The sequence below is a fragment of the Gouania willdenowi genome, chromosome 21, assembly GCF_900634775.1.
Source record: "Gouania willdenowi chromosome 21, fGouWil2.1, whole genome shotgun sequence".
Taxonomy (NCBI): Eukaryota; Metazoa; Chordata; class Actinopteri; order Blenniiformes; family Gobiesocidae; genus Gouania; species Gouania willdenowi.
In genome coordinates this window covers 34,609,491-34,627,389 of record NC_041064.1, presented here as the reverse complement: position 1 = coordinate 34,627,389, position 17,899 = coordinate 34,609,491, and the positions used below count along the sequence as shown (strand labels likewise).

At 38.0% G+C, this 17,899-nt stretch overlaps 1 protein-coding gene across 1 annotated transcript in view; it reads right to left on the bottom strand.

The window, feature by feature from the left end:
* Positions 1 to 1,716: 1,716 nt before the first annotated feature.
* The window catches only part of man1a2 (mannosidase, alpha, class 1A, member 2), a 96,175-nt gene continuing 79,992 nt past the window's right edge, over positions 1,717 to 17,899 (bottom strand). Inside the window, exons 10-14 of the mRNA XM_028436267.1 lie at positions 15,421 to 15,536; positions 15,123 to 15,342; positions 9,000 to 9,172; positions 6,311 to 6,426; positions 1,717 to 3,490 (exon numbers count right to left, since the gene is read on the bottom strand). Coding sequence (XP_028292068.1) covers positions 3,355 to 3,490; positions 6,311 to 6,426; positions 9,000 to 9,172; positions 15,123 to 15,342; positions 15,421 to 15,536 — 761 coding nt within the window. The 3' untranslated portion in view covers positions 1,717 to 3,354. The remainder of the gene's footprint in view (positions 3,491 to 6,310; positions 6,427 to 8,999; positions 9,173 to 15,122; positions 15,343 to 15,420; positions 15,537 to 17,899) is intronic.

The window sequence follows — 17,899 nt, the reverse complement described above, 5'->3', positions numbered from 1 at the left end:
AATAATTCACATCAGTGCATCACACGTCATGGAGCATTAAAGTGTTCAGTGTGACTCAGTGGGTACTGCAGACACACACACACACACGTACGTATCAAAGCAGACGGACGCTGACGTCACTCAGCAAACATCACAAAGCTCTTGGTTTCCAGGAGACACTCTGATACAGGCGGGGATTGAACCAGCAACCTCTGACATCTGATACAGCTGTTGACTGGACACGTACCAGGGACACATGGAAAGATTTTCCTCTCCAGCATCACCACCTGCTAAAAAACTAGTTCTCAACCTTTTCTCCCCAAAATAAAGGTTCCAGAGACCAGGGACCCCCAGTGAAGAACAGTCATGTGGAGACAGGACCATCTATAAGGGGGAATAAAGGGGAGAGATTTTTGGGGTCCATCCATAAAGTCAGTAAAATGATGGTCTATTGTTCCATGAATCTGTGATATACACATTTATTTATTCATCTGAATAATATCCACTGTTATCCAGGAACGTTTATTATTATTATTATAGTCATCTTAAAGATGGAAATCCTTGTTTTAACCAGATTTAAAATGGGTTAAACGTGACCATAAATAGTGGAAAAGGTGGTGAAATTAGATTTTAAAACCACAGAAACTGATTAAAAGTAAAAACAGACAGAAAAACTTGTAAAAAAAAAAAAAAAAAAGTTCATTGTATCATTATTTCACTAATTATCATAAACTAATACTGAGTACTAAATAATTTCATGTCTTTCTGTCATTGATCCATGTGCTTATCAAAGGCCAAAGGTTATTATTTTACTACCTGCTGCCACCTGCTGGCCTAACACAGAATCTAAATAACTTCTTCCATGAATGTTGAATATTTTTTAATTCATTGTTTTTATGGCCTTCATTACGAAAAACAAAAATAGTAATAATAGTAAATTATTTTATTTTAATAGAACAAAGAAATGGGGAAATGACTATTTTGTCCAATTTTGACTAAAAAACCCACAAAATTACAAGAAAAAAACGACTCATGAAAGATGCCTTACAACAAAATATAAGAAATGCAAAAATACACAAAAGAAATCCATAAAAAAACACACAAACATAACAGAAATATCCCAAATTAAAAATGACAAAGATACAAAAACACACGAGTACAAAAAATAACAAAACCACTCCAGAAAAATACAAAGAATGACAAAAATGCACAAAACATCCAAATTTACAAAAATACACAGAATAAATCCAAAAACAAGAAGCACAAACTGAATCCAGAAACATGCAAAACAGAAAAATGCTAAATTAAAACAAAAACGGACAAAATAAAAATACATAAAACGACTTCAGAAAGATATAAAACAACAATACAAAAAAGACAAAAAAAATTACACATTATAAAAAACACAGAATACTGTGAAATAAAAATACACAAAATGACCAAAGAAAAAGACACAAAACAGCAACAAAGGTGCATGAAATGGCAAAAAAAAATTAAAACATTTACAGAAAAATACCCAAACAAAAATAGAAAAAATGACTAAAAACACAAAAAACAAGAAAAAACAAATATGAAAGGATATAATATAAAACAAAAACACACAAACACCTGTGTTAATGTTCTGATTGGTCATTATTATTAATGCTGATATGAATGTTGATCATGTGACTTTTTTGTGGCCCCGCCCTCTGTGATAAAAGTTGTAGAACAAACAGGTCAAAGGAAAAACACTGGCAGCACTTTTCATAACATCTTTAATGAATTTCTGTCTCACTTTTAAACATATTTACAGATAGCTTTTAATTTTTTTTATTCAGTAAAAATACAAATACACAACACTCAGATTTCAAAATCAGAGTCGCTCTCAGCAGCTCGCTGTGGGCGGGGCTTATTTTCAGATGAAGGGAAATGGTGTAAATAAAGACTGCCAGTGGAAATCAGGGAGGGGGCGGAGTCAGTAAGCGGGAGGTCAGTTTGAAGGAAAATGCAAAGTTTGGACAACTTTTAGCAGTAAAATGTGTGTTTACAGTGAATGTGTCAGTTTAACAACAGATATGAAATTTCTACACTTTCTAATGTTCTGCTGCGTTAAGTCACTTTGCATTTTCAAATCACTTCCTCATTGATCCGTGTCTTCACTTGGTTGGACACAATAATGTGAGCTGCTCTGTGATTGGTCTGAGTCGGAGCTGGCTGACGATGATGATGAAATTAATTATTCTTCTAATATGGCCACGAAAATGATTCACAAGATGAGAAAGTGTTCCAGGAACACTGCAGTCCAGATTCTCGTGGTCTTAACGCAGGTCTAGGTCAGGGACTGGGTTGCCTCGCGTCGTCTCAAAGTGGGAGAAAAACATAAAAAACGCAGAGCAATGAGGCGACGTGATAAGGCAGAAGGAAACTCATCACACGACGTCCAATAAAAGAGCATGAACGCATTAAATGAGCTCACAAACTGATAGAATTAAATCAAATCAAAAATAGGACATTGCACATGTGAGCAGTGAGCTCTGATTGGATGGATGATCGTCCATCCTCTGTCCAAACATCATCCAACCTTTGGCTTTCTCACTCCTATGTTCATGTTTCCAAAACGTGAGAAACCCAGGATTCTCCATTATTTGAACAGGAAACGATGAGCAGGAGAGCGGTCAGTAGTCAGTTGTCGGTAGGAGGAACTCTCCCAAAACCTAAAGTCACAAAAGCCTTGATTTAAATAACTCTCGCCTGGTGGAAAAATAGACCAACCTGGATGAGTTTTCAGCTGTGTTTGTGGTTGGTTTGAACCTTTCCTGAAGAAGACTTCACCTTCTAAAGGCCTCTGACGTCACAGAAACACCGAGCAGTGACTCGAGTAAAAGAAAAAAATGGATTCTGGAAAAGAAATTAACAAACAAACGAATGCAAAGTTTTTAAAAGAGCTTCCTTTGGACGTCAGCCTTTGATCTTTGTTGAAGTCCTTCCACAGAAAGAGCGCGCACGTGATTCCCAGCGGGAGCAGATGGAATGAGTGAAGCATTGAGGAAACAAACGTTATTTCCATCGTGTAGGTGAAGATCTCAGGGAATCACAGGAAACTGTCCTAGTCCGACAGTCTCTGATGAAGATTAGACATCACGAGAAAAACTGTCTCCAAAACAAAGACTAAATCATCTCCAACAGACGCTGGGAACTCCTGGAGTCTGTGTGAGAGGAAAGAAAAGATCATGTGACCTTCAGTGAGGTCCAACACTAACGTCCTCGACGCCGTTTGGTCCAAAGACGCTCACGTCAAAAAACAGCTTCAACGTCACTGAAACCATCCAGAACATCTGAAGAAGGTGACGTTAGCGGATGCCCCCTGATGGCGTGGAGGAGGAGGAGGCGTGTGCTTTAGAGCTGAGCTGGCTCACTGCCAGGCAGGGTGATGTTAGCGAGGTGCAGAACAGGAAGTGGATGAGCTTCAGTGTTGAACACCCAGCTCTCCAGAGGCATGAGGTCATCACTGGAGAACAACAGGTAGAGATACCTGCAGGGGGCGGGGCCACAGGAGGAGGAAGAGAGAGAGCGACTTAATAAGTGCAATTACACAATTACACTTTCAATATAATTCTGTAATATATTGTAGAAGATTGTTACTGCATTCAAAACTTAAAATAGTCACAACATCACAAAGCAAATGTTTGTGTAAAAGAAGTTAAAGTAGCACAGTTTGAAAGAATTGGATTAACATCATAAACACATTGCAGTACAGTAAAAAATTACAATTCAGCTAAAAAATATGTTTTATGTCCGTTATTGGTTCTAATGCTGATTTAATATCATCGTCGTCTTTGACCTCAGTACGGTGCACAGTTTAGGACATCCTCAGGTCTCAGAGTGAGGTATCAGGAAAACCTCTGTCATTTATCAGACCAAACGGACTCATGACTCAGCAAAACTCCTCCTTCAAATAAAACATCCTCAGGCTTCAAAATAAAAGTCAACAGACTCAACAGCCTCAGACTGTAACACACAGCAACTGAAGTACAAATGAAGTTGAAAAGCCATTTTTTTATTTTTTTTTTAGTTAAAATTCATTTGATGGAGTTTGGTTTGACAAATTAGTCAGTTTGGCTGATGGATACAGAGGTTTTGCTGAGTCATGAGTCCGTTTGGTCTGATTAGTGACAGAGGTTTTGCTGAGTCATGAGTCTGTTTGGTCTGATAAATGACAGAGGTTTTGCTGAGTCATGAGTCTGTTTGGTCTGATAAATGACAGAGGTTTTGCTGAGTCATGAGTCCGTTTGGTCTGATAAATGACAGAGGTTTTGCTGAGTCATGAGTCCGTTTGGTCTGATTAATGACAGAGGTTTTGCTGAGTCATGAGTCCGTTTGGTCTGATAAATGACAGAGGTTTTGCTGAGTCATGAGTCCGTTTGGTCTGATTAATGACAGAGGTTTTGCTGAGTCATGAGTCCGTTTGGTCTGATAAATGACAGAGGTTTTGCTGAGTCATGAGTCCGTTTGGTCTGATTAATGACAGAGGTTTTGCTGAGTCATGAGTCCGTTTGGTCTGATAAATGACAGAGGTTTTGCTGAGTCATGAGTCTGTTTGGTCTGATTAATGACAGAGGTTTTGCTGATACCTGATAACTCACTCTGAGACCTGAGGATGTCCTAAATTGTGCACCGTACTGAAGTCAAACAAAACACACTTTGATTTCCACGTCCATTAAAACACAACAACCTACATCCAACTTTCAATTTCTGACATTTTTACAGTTGTGGCCCTGTACCAATATGGCTGCCACATCAGCACGTAGGCTTCATTTAGCAGCAGTCAATGCAGCATCTAAGTATAAGATATCTATGATTCGCTCAGTCAGCTGACAAACACAACCAGAAAACATCTTTTAATACAGTGGGTTTTTTAAAAATAAAAGCATGTTAGTATGCAATATTTTTATTTTATATCTTAATTTCCTAATGGGGGGTTTAAAACGCCCAGGACTGACAAACTGAGAATGAGCTTCACATGTCTCTAGTCTCTCTAATAAATCAAAGAATTTCTGTGTGTGTGTGTGCGTGTGTGTGCGTGTGCGTGCGTGTGAAGCAAATATCTCCATAACACAGTGTCTGTTGGACCTGGAACTTTTTTACAAGCTTGCGCACACGCGAATTGTGAGCATCCATAAATTTGGACTTATTCGATGTTGATAAACATTTATTTTAATTTTATTTTAGCTTGGAAGACATATTTATGTTTACCCAGAGGTGAAACCATTCAGCTTTTGACCTGAGTGTGAGGGGGCGCTAGCGCACAATTCTGTTCATTTACAACCTCTAATGATCAGTAGAAGAAGAGCCTCCTCCAGTCCACCAAAGAAGGTCAATATTAAAAACGTTTCTGTACAGCAAAAAGTTATTTAGGTGTGTTACAAAACGTTTATTTTCATTTTGTTTTGAGATTACGGCTCCCAATTTTGATCGCGTAGTGGTACTTCTGGGTCCGTTTTTTCTCTCTCACGCATTCGGCGCACATGCCAACACGCACGCACGCACACACACACACACAAGGTATTTGTAATAAAAATATACTGAATGAGTAAAACAAAACAAAAAACTAAACAACATTTAAACAAAAAGTACACAAAACAACAACAGAAATGCACAAAAATATACAAAAAGGCTCCAAAAACACACACTCCAAAAAAAACATACATTACAGAAAAATACACCAAAACAAAAAAATATAAAAATGAGTTTAAAAAAAAAACAAACATTTATCATGTTAATGTCCCATAGAATTAAACCAGGGAAATCACACACACTATTTTACTTTGCACCCACACATAAACCCCTTTATAACACTACAGAGTATCTACACCTCTTTGAACATCTAACCTTCAAACACACACATACTCATTTGGCCATAATTGACAAGTCTACTTAAGCTCCTCCCACTATACAAAAACATACTTCCAACAGGCACTGTACTAGTCTGCTAATATTATTGAGGTTAGAATGACGCATCACTAATGATGGATGAAGTCCAGCAAACACTGCCCCCTGCTGGCAAATTAAACCAGTGAAAAAGAAAAATCAGTAATGCTGATTAAACAGCTAATGATAAATAAATTCACTCAACTCAGAGAGGTTGGAATGAGCTTTTTAACAAGTTACTCCATTATTGTACAGAACCTTTATTAGAATACTCGAGATGAAACAGAATCCAGTTCAACATATGAGGTGAACCTCCATGAATTAGTATTTATTTAAATCTGATTTTCATCTAAAATATATTGTAAAACACTGCAATGATAATTAAAGGTGGTTAAATTTCATAGATTATTAATTATGGACCTACTTGAGCGTCTCAGCCAGGAAGAAGCTCTGCTGCACGTCGTCATAGGTCGGGTTAGACGAGTAGACGTCCTTCACCCCCGAGAATCCTCCGCTGACTCTGCAGTATTTATCAATGGCCTGGAACAGAGAAGAAGAAGAAGGAGGAGGACCACAGCAGAGTTAAAACATGGAAAAAAGAAAACTGCTGAGACCATTCTGCACAAAAAATATCCAGAGAGGAGAAAAGAACATCTTTGAACATCTAACCTCAACACAGTCACAGAAAAGGAGAGAATTTGACAAACATGATTCTTTGAAACTCGAAATATAATATATATAAAAATAAATACTGTAAATAATTAAATATAACTAAGGATACGATGACCTGACGGCTATTTTTCTTTGTGCTTAGGTTTGTTTTTTGACTGATACTGAGACGTGCGTTAAACTCCAGCGCTTTAGACCAGTGGTTCTCAACCTTTTCAGCCCTCAACCCCCAAAATAAGGGTTCCAGATAGCGGGGACCCCGACTGTAGCTGAAGGTGGTTGAACACAGACATGAACAGTGAAGAACAGTCATGTGGAGACAGGATCATCTATAAGGGGGAATAAAGGGGAGAGATTTTTGGGGTCCATCCATAAAGTCAGTAAAATGATGGTCCATTGTTCTATGAATCTGTGATAACCACATTTATTTATTCATCTGAATAATATCCACTGTTATCCAGGAACGTTTACTATTATTTATGCCATAGAATATAGTCATCTTAAAGATGTAAATCCTTGTTTTATCAGAAATAAAATGGGTTAAAAGTGACTAAAAATGGTGGATAAGGTGGTGAAATGGGAATTCAAACACCACAGAAATTGGTTAAAAGTTGTAAATTAAAGTCGGTAAAAATGAACAGAAAAAAAGGTGAAAAGGGTTCAAAGTGTCAATATTAGCTTAAAAGTGTCAGAAAAGGGGAGTGGCAATTTTAAAAGTAGGAACAATTAGTAGAAATAATTAGTTTAAACTGGCAAATAATGGACATGACAAATGATGAATGTGGTTAAACTGGCAAAAACAAGCATGAAATATGGTGAAAAGAGGTTAAAATTGACAGAAATGGGTCAACATGTGTAACATTAGGTGAAAAAGTGGTGGAAAGGGTTAAAAAGTGCTGAAAATGTGGAAAAAATGTGCAGAAAAGACATCTAAAGATGATATGCTGAAACCTCATACAAGCTGGAAATGAAAGAATTAAATATTATAAAAAATGAGTAAGACGTGAGAAAAGTTACTTCCCCATCTGTGGATACGATCATTGTTATTGTTGTTCTTGCCTCTTTGTGTTCTTTATTCTTGGATAGAAATAGAAAACACATAAATAATCCCAAAGAGCAATGAAGAGGAGGATTTAATGAGCTTGTAGAAACACGCTGTGATTGATTTCCAGCGTGTGATGGATTAACAACATGAAAAGAAAACACAGGCGACCTTTCCTCTCCACATCACTGCCTTCATTCTCTCTCTCTCTCTGTGTGTGTGTGTGTGTGTGTGAAGAAATTACGTCTCATCTGTAAATGTTCAGTTGAGGATAGATATATCTATTCCCTCTCCTAACACTAGATGGCGACCTTTTGCACAGCTTTGTTTTTTTTAAGTGTTTAAAGCAGTGTTTTTAAATCTTGGGGTTGCCCGGAATTCAATTGGGGTCACCTGAATTACTGATTAAAATTATGTTTTGGGAATTTTTAAGATTATTGGTTTTTTAAAATTAAAACACCACACACTCAAACAACTGTATTATATAATTTCACTTCCTCAAATATAAATCTAGTAAAAAAAAAATGTAAAGAATTCAATAATTAAATACTTTATTACATAAAAATTATAGTTTTGTAATTGTTTTAATTATTATTCTTTTTCAAATTAAAAAACCACACATATTAAACAATTGCATTATATAATTGCACTTCCTCAAATATAAATTTAGTAAAAAAAATAAAATACAGTATAAAAATATCTGAGCTGACACATTTCGTCACTAAGCACAACTCGTAACATTATATCACAAACATGATCCAAAATTAATTACCAAAAAAAATAATAATAATTGGGGTCGCCAGAAATGTGGGGTCACGACCCTAAAAAAGTTGTCAAATTACTATAGAATCTTAGTTTAAATTTTAGTCTAGTTTTAATCAACTATTTTCATTGAAATTATAAATTTACTATCACTTACACATATATTATTAATTGACTGGTATTGGCTTGTTTTTTCTTAGCATATTTGGATGATTTGTGATTGGCTCATAAATTATTAAGTCCCACCCACGATATTAAAATTAGCCACTGATTGCACCAAATTAGCCCTGGTTGAGTTTAGCCATTATTAGCATTCTTACGTCATCTCAATGCTTGTTTAATGCTAATGTGTAGCTTTAGTGAAGGAGAAAAACTATTTCAACAAATATTTTCAATATCCGCAAGTGGTGAAATAACCTGAAGATGGGGTCCAATATAATGTCGCATAATCAATAATTGTTTTAGCTTTAAAAATAAAAAAAGGAAGATGAAACAGTCGTTTTACAGACTGTCAATATGAAATGATTTAAATCATAAATATGGATCCATAGTATGATTTGATTTCTCCCATAAATTAAAACACACGCAGTTTTATATGAAGATCTTTCCCAGTTTTCCATGAATCCTGACAGGTCCGTACCTGTGCTGCCTCCCAGCCCCACTGACGATACTTGGGGTCGTGGGTGAACCTCCACATGTACCAGTAGGTCTCGATGACCTCCGGCCGCAGGATGTAGTATTTCTCATTCTGGCGCACAGCCACGGCCTCCAGGCCGCTGTCAAACTTAAAGGCCTCTGGGCCGAGCTTCAGCACTGCAGAGGAGAACGAGGGACAGGAGGAGGGAGAGGTGATGGAGGGGAGAAGAGCCACAAGGAGAGAGGGAGGGAGAGGAAAAATATCAATTATGACAAAGCAAGAAATAAAATTACAGTTCAGTCTTTGTGAACCGATCTTAATATTTAAGATTAACACATGACAATTAATAAGATTAGTTAATTAGTCTCTCGTCTTCTTCTTGACTTTGTTTTGCACGTTTCTGTGTAACTGCTGAGTAATTAGTCCCATTACGTGAGCGTGTACTGAATGATTGGCACGAGTCATCGGGACCGTTCACTTTCTGCCTGAAAGATGTGGAACAAGTCCTGAGACAGACATTTCTGTGTATCCGACAACTTAAAGCTGCTGGAGACAATAATGTATTGATCAGATAAAGACAGTGTAGGCCTCAGTGATCAATAAACTGAAGATCATTTTCTCAAAAAAAAAAAAAGATGTCAAATGTTGAAATTGCAGCTCGAAAGTTTGTTTTAGTCTCCACTGTAAACACACTATTACACATCAGAAAGGTTTCCTGCATTGCATTGTGGGATGTGGAGTCCTGTAGAATGATGCATGAAGTGTTTTTCCTTCATTCTTAAGGTGCGTTCACACCCAACGCGACTGTAGCGCTGCACTCACTTAAATCGCCCCTGATGCGTCGCTTGCACATAGTGGTGCTTTTGGTCACTCCATCGCTCCAGTGACGTGACGACCAGGGAACAGTGTGTGTGTGTGTGTGTGTGTGTGTGTGTGTGTTGAGCCGGTGACAGGATAGAGAAAGAGAGAGAGAGGGTTGATCACTTCTTTTCCTTCATGCTCCGCTTTTACGGTTTAAATGATCAACTTACGGTGATCGGCTGTAATGTCTTAATTCACCGAGCCGATCAATGACGCCATTGTTGTGATGAAATGTTCTGTAGATGCTCCCATTGCGTTGTTTTTTCGTCTCATTTACACCAAAGACATTCCACACCACCGACATGTTTGCTCTACGTGACACGGCTCTATAGTATTTCACTAGCCTCTGTTGGCCATAGCGGAGCGTTGGTCCCCTGAGTCTACTGGCTCTGAAAGCTGAGTCAGCGTCTGCTGTTAGTCTGTGCATATGTGTGTGCGTGTGCGTGTGTGTGTGTGTCTGTGTGTGTGCCGGAGCTTGTTTAGTTTATTCAGACAGTTTAGTTTAGCTTAGTTTATCCAGACAGTTTAGTTTAGTTTATTCAGACAGTTTAGTTTAGTTTAGTTTATTCAGCACATGCAGCCACGGCGTGAAGGAGAGTCTGATTACAGAGTGGAGAGCAGAGAGAAGCGCTCCCTTATATTTTCTCTTAATACTGCACAATTCTCTCTGTTTCAGCATGTTGGTGGACACAGGTGTGTGTGTGTGTTGTGTGTGTGTGTGTGTGCACCACATTTCCACTATGCACCTGTGGAGAGGGAGATGACCTACTCTTCCACTCCCTCACAGTCACAAGGATGCTTCTATACCAAAACATGGTACAGTTTGATTTTACGTGAATCTGTACCAGGTAGTAAAAAAAAAAGTACCAAATTCGGTACCCATCCCTCCTCATATGATTGATCGGTGATCGTTTTTTTAAACTCACTGATCGGTGATCAGCCAAAAAATCCTGATCGTGTAAAGCCTAGTTATTATGTGCATTAACATGTAATAATAATAATAATAATAATAATAATAATAATAAAGCATTTAAAGAATAAATAAAGTAAAGAATAATACAAAATAAGTAATATAAATAATATATACAAAAATAATAAGTTTATTCCCTGTGATTACTTCACTCCACCAGACAAAACATTTTGTAACATTTCAGAAATGTGTTGAGAAGTTACTTTCTCAGAGTTTTTATTAGGGCAAACAACAACTCATATTAAAAATGGGGTACTCAATTTATTTTCTTTAACGAAAAAAAAAATCTTATTAGCATAATCTAATATATCGTAAGAGTAATCATTTCTGAAAAAATTGTAGGTCTGCGTGCTGTCTGTGTCATAATTAATTATATTAGTTAATAAAACTCCAAAAGACAAAATGTTGGCGGTGACCCCCTCCAGCTCCAATCACAGGATTCAGAGAAAGGAGGGGTGAGTAGAGCCCATGAAGGAACCTCTTCATTGACTGCCGCGATATATGGTGAAGCGTGTGCACGGTGGGAACTTGTTTTCAGTCTTGGACTAACTTTGAATGCACAAGTGTCTGTTTTCCTTCTCGACAGGTCATCTAATGTTACATTATCCTATATTTTGTGTGCAGCCTTTAGCGTGGCGACATGTTTTACCAATAGTGCACGTTCAGCTCTCGTGCGCAATTTTGTGCACTTCCGTGAGAGGAGAAGACTGGGAGGGATTATCAGAGTGGGGGGCGGGATTTACGCTTCAAATTCAGCCACGCCCCTCTGTCATGGTTCAAAAATCAGGGAGTATTAAAAGAATTATCAGATAAAATACACATTTTAGATGCTGAATATGCCACTAACCCTTCAGCTGTATTGGATAAGGAAAGGTTGCAGTTACAATCTCAATATGATTTATTGTCAACCAGCAAAGTTGAGATTCAGCTTTTACAAACAAAGCAACGCTTCTTTGAACAAGGTGACAAACCTGGCAAACTTTTGGCATACCAAGCCTGAGGCGCCAGTGCCTCTCGACAGATACCCAAAAGAATGTCTCCGAATGGGTTAGTCACAATGGACCCCATGGAAATATGTAATACCTTTTCTTGTTATTACTCGACACTTTACTCATCTGAGATCTCTTGTATTTGGTCAGAGCGTAATTCTCTGGACTGTTTATCATACCCTCAAGTAGACAACAATGTATTTAATAATCTGGGAGCCCCCATAGCAGTTACCGAGGTCCTAGAGGCTATCAGCTCTTTACAAAGCTCCAAATCTCCTGGACCGGACGGATACTCCACAGAATTTTTAAAAATGTTTTCCAACATGCTAGCTCCTATCTTGGTGAGGGTATTTAACGATGCATTCACAAATGGGAGACTACCTTCTACATTCTCAGAAGCATCAATAACCTTGTTGCTTAAGAAGGACAAAGATCCCCTCCATTGTGGCAGTTACAGGCCCATTTCCCTCCTTAATGTTGACTTTAAAATTTTATCCAAAGTACTCGCCATTCGCCTTCAGAAGGTCACTCCAACTCTAATAAACCCAGATCAGACTGGCTTCGTCTCTGGGCGACAGTCTTTTCATAATACTAGAAGGTTATTAAACATTACATGCTCCTCATCAGACTGTAACCCGGCCGAAATCATTTTATCATTAGACGCAGAGAAAGCATTTGACCGTATGGAATGGGGCTACCTGTTCACTATTTTACACAAATTTGGTTTTAGCCCCAACTTCATATCATGGATCTTTACACCTCCCCCGTGGCTAGTGTTAATATTAATGGAATAAAAGCAAAATCATTTTCTTTATCCCATGGCACCCGGCAGGGATGTCCTCTTTCTCCGTCCCTGTTCGCTCTTGCAGTCAAACCCTTAGCCCCATGGATTCATAATGAAAGGAAATTTGAAGGGATTTCTAGATTTGGTATCTCTCACAAACTATCTCTATACGCAGATGACCTTCTGCTTTATGTCGCCAACCCAACTTCATCCATCTTAGATATTTTAGAACAATTCAGAGGGTTGCCTGGCTATAAAATTAACCTGCACAAAAGTGAGTATCTTCCAATTAACCCCCCTGCAGAGAACCTCCCATCCTCCCTTTTTTCATTTAGAAAGGCGACCCAAGGATTAAAATACCTTGGCATTATTGTAACAAAATCACTCTCCGAATTGTTTGCTAAAAATTTTCTACCACTACTCGAGCGCTGTAAATCGGATTTTGCTAGGTGGTCTACTATTCCTTGTCTCTTGTGGGACATGTCAATCTAGTCAAGATGACCGTTCTTACCTGTTTTCTTTATATTTTTGACCACGTCCCGGTATTCGTCCGCAAATCTTTTTTTTCCACCCTTGATCAGTTGATTAACTCGTTTTTATGGTGTAATAAACAAGCTCGCATAAAGAGGTCGACTCTCCAACTCCCTAAATCTCTTGGAGGTTTGGCCTTACCGGACCTTCGCCGTTACTATTGGTAGCAATGTCAATAAAATCCTTTTCTGGAATGTTAAGGCCAATAGAGGCCCATAGAGGACGCTCCCAAGGAGCGTCCTCTATGGGCCGTCATGGAACTAGCCTCCTCGCCTAACACATTATGGTCAGTCGTTTTGCTCACAGTTACCTCTACCAACCAAATGTGTAGCACAGAACACCGTTGTTTCTGAGACCTTAAAAATTTGGAGTCAATTCAGGAAACAATTTGGTCTACATTCCTCATCGAAATAAGCCCCAGTCTTTCGAAACCCTTTAATCCTTCCATCTTGTTATGACCTTGCATTTGAATCCTGGTCAAACAAGGGTCTACAGACCCTTGAAGACCTCTATATTGATGGTATTTTCCCTTCATTCGCAGACTTGTCAAGAAAATTCGCTCTCCCTCAATCTCATTTATTTCGTTTTTTCCAGATCCTGCATTTTTTGCAAAACCAGTTCCCTCACTTTCCCAATTGCCCCCCTGAGACCTTGATGGATTCCCTTCTTTGTCTTAAAATAACACAAAAATCCCTGACTTCAATCTTATGTGATTCAATTTTTAGAATGAACCCGACTTCCCTGAATTCCCTGAAAGCTGTCTGGGATCGAGATCTCCAGATAACTATATGTGATGAACAATGGAGCCGTATCCTTAATCTCGTTCACACATCCTCAATATGCGCTAGGCACAAACTCCTACAGTGCAAGATCCTGCACAGGAGCCACTTCACTAATGCAAGGTTAGCTAAGATTTATCCAGATAGAGCGGACTCCTAACAGATGTAAACTCGGACCAGCTGATCACATGCACATGTTTTGGTCGAGCCCCAAACTTTTAGAATTTTGGCGTGTCATTTTCGACACGTTGGGAACGATCCTTGGCCGCACAGTAAACCTTGACCCCCTTGTCGCTCTTTTTGGATTGCCCCCATCACTTGATTGGCCTAAAACCTCACAACATATTATTGCTTTCACTACCTTGCTTGCGAGGAGGCTCATCCTCCTCAAATGGACGCATGCATCCCCACCTACACATAATAGATGGATTCAGGAGATTTTGCGATGTGTGGGACTTGAGAAAATCAGATTCTCCCTGAACGGTTCCTTACAGGTCTTTTATAAAATCTGGCGACCTGTTTTACTGCATATAGATACCTTGCACATTGAAGCTGAAACGCAATGAACTGAGTAGTTGATTGTCTTATTTATTTATTTAATTTTCCTTTAATTTCCTTGTTTTATTTTTGTTATTGTTAAGTCTCCCCCTTTTCTGTTTTTTCTTTTAATTGTAATTATTTAACCCTTGACTCTTGATTGTCTTGTCCACCTTGTTGTTTGTGGTGTGAATGGTTGTGAGTGAATGATTTGCTTCGTTAAGGAAGGGTGACTTGCTCTCTAATGCTCCTTGGATTTATGTTGTGTTCTACTGTAACAAGTTTGATCCAATTGAGGGGTTACCACTGATGCACATCTGGTATGTTTTTGCCTTGTACCTTCCCAATGTAAAAACCAATAAAAATATTTGACAAAAAAAAAAGAATCAGGTAGTGCAGCTTTAAGAATGACGTCTACGGGACTCCACATCCCACAATGCAATGCACCAAACTTTTGTGTGAATTGAGAGTGTTTAGACTGAAGATCAAAACAAACTTTTTATCAAAAATTTCAACCTTTTTTTGATCAAATGATCTTCTATTTATTGATCTATTAGCCCTACACTTTGGATTTATCTGATAATAAAAAATTGCGTCCAGCAGCTTTAATAATAAAGAAGAAGGAGAAGAGTATTACCGCTTCACGTCTCAAACTGCCAATCAGCTCGTCCTTACCCGTCCTGTCGTAGGATTCGTGGCACGTGTGCGCGATCTCCGCCCCCAGTTGCAGGTAATGTCCTGCTTTATCATCAGGCGATCCGTCAGCGCCCAAAGCGAACATCCCTCCAGCGAAGCAGGCCAGGTGTCCCATCTTCCTCTCCAGGTGACCGTTCTTCCACTCCCCGATGAAGGTCAGCCCTCCGTTGGATTTACGTATGAGGTGGCGCTCTATGGCCTGTGGGCAGAGAGAAGAGAGTGCTCTGAGAATGTGGATCAGGTAATAGTGATGAAGTGTGTGAACGCGTCATCCTACCTCCATGGCATCATCGTAGGTTTTACGAGCCTCTGTGTCGGTTTTATCCGACATGAGCCACGCCTTGAGCAGGTACTCGTAAAAACTATCCCCTAGTCCACCTACAGAGGTGTGATCTGCAACAACGAGGGACGGAAAAGGTTTAAAAAGACTTAACGACAGGCTTGAGTTACACTGCAAGTTATAACAGAAGAGAATGGCTACTAGATTCAAACATTTACAGTATAAAAGTTTTGAAACTCTGTTATACATAATAATCTGAAAGAGTCCATTTTAAGTTGTTTATTTTTGAAAAAATACTGTTATTAGGAGGTTTGTTCGATTAAAAAAAAAAGAAAAACAATAAAAGTGTTCTTTTTATACAGAATAGTGGCATGGGAAACAAAATTGGGATTTATTTTTAATTTTTTTGCTTCGTACCTGTATTATTCACAGAGAGACAAACATTCTCAAATATTAATAATCAGCTCAATATCAGCTGATTACAGCTCCTAAAACACATGGAATCCATTAGTCAACTGGACTGACAGATGGACTAATCCAATGTTAGTCCAACCCTTTTTCAGCCCAGGTACAACTTTTCATTAAAAACAATGCCATGGCACACCACCAACCAATAAAAAAATAATATTTGTAGCCTATATTAAAAATATACAGTCATTTTAATCAAACTGTCTTGAATTGGAATTAAATAAACACATAGAAAAAAGTTTTTATAATCTTTCTAATAAAAAGTGCAATAAACAATCAGCAGTCATTCTTATACGTGTTTTAATAAAAATAAAATGAAAAACAACAAAATCTATTATATTTCCTGTTTCTTTTTTCAAATAAAAAGCATCTTGAATACAAATCAAACAAAAAGAAAAAAAATTATTTGATCATATTTTATATTTTGCATACTTGATACACGTCGTGGGAGGGATAAAATCAAGTTAATAAAAAAACAACCTTAAATATGACTAGAACTACAATTGAACTTTATTCTGTTAGGTAGTTGAAAAACCGTGGATTAATCGACCTTTAGGAGAAAAAATTAATAAGGATTCTTAATATTTTACCCTTTCTTAACTCTCCACATTTTATTTCTAAAAAGAATATGTATAAAGGGTAGAACAAAGCCAATTTTACTCATTTTAATTGATAACCAAGATATTTATGAAAACTTTACAAATAGTAAAACACCTTTATGGTTTGCGTATACGTCCCTTTCTCTTATTCATCTAAAAGGATGTTTTCTGCCCCGAGTCACTTCCTTGATCACATTAATTAAATGGGCCACGCCTAAACACACGTGTCAAACTCAAGGCCCGAGGGCCAAACAGGGGTACGTGTTGTACCCCTAGGGGTACAAAAGCACATTGCAGGGGGTACAAAGACAGATTTAACAATTAATTAAAAAAAGAGCAGGAAATATTTCTAGTCCTTTAGGCAATTTTTTTGAACAAATTCACCACAAACTTACAAACTGTTGCTTAATAAAATACTATATTTTCTTATACCGGTATTTATTTTTAAAATTAGATTTTATGTTGATTTAATGTTGTAGAGGCAATATTATCACACTTTTAACAATAATTAGCTATTTGCTTACTACTGAAGTAATCACATAAATGTTGCATGGTATTATTATATGGTCGGTATTTTACAGATTTTGTATTTTGTATAAGTAAAAGTGCAAATTACGCAACAAAAAAGTTGAAATTACTTGTTGTCCTACATAAAATCTGTGGCCCACAAACTGCTCCATATTTGACCCCTAAACTAAAAAAAGTTTGACATCCCTGCCTAAACATTTACAGTGTGGCAAAAAAGTATTTAGTCAGCCACCAATTGAGCAAGTTCTCCCACTTAAAACGATGAGAGGCCTGTACTTTTCATCATAGATAAACCTCAACTGTGAGAGACAAAATGAGAAGAAAAAAAATCCAGAAAATCACATTGTAGGATTTAAAATAAATTAATTGGTAAATCCCTAAAATAAGTATTTGGTCACCTACAAACAAGCCAGATTTGTGTCTCTCGCAGACCTGTAACTTCTTCTTTAAGAGGCTCCTCTGTCCTCCACTCGGTACCTGTAATAATGGAACCTGTTTGAACTGGTTATCAGTATAAAAGACACCTGTCCACAACCTCAAACAGTCACAATGCAAACTCCACTATGGCCAAGACCAAAGAGCTGTCAAAGGACACCAGAAACTAAATAGTAGACCTGCACCAGGCTGGGAAGACTGAATCTGCAGTAGGTAAGCAGCTTGGTGTGAAGAAATCAACTGTGGGAGCAATTATTAGAAAATGGAAGACATACAAGACCACTGATAATCTCCCTCAATCTGGGGCTCCACGAAAGATCTCACCCCGTGGTGTCAAAATGATCACAAGAATGGTGAACAAAAATCCCAGAACCACACGGGGGGACCTAGTGAATGACCTTCAGAGAGCTGGGACCAAAGTAACAAAGGCTACCATCAGTAATACA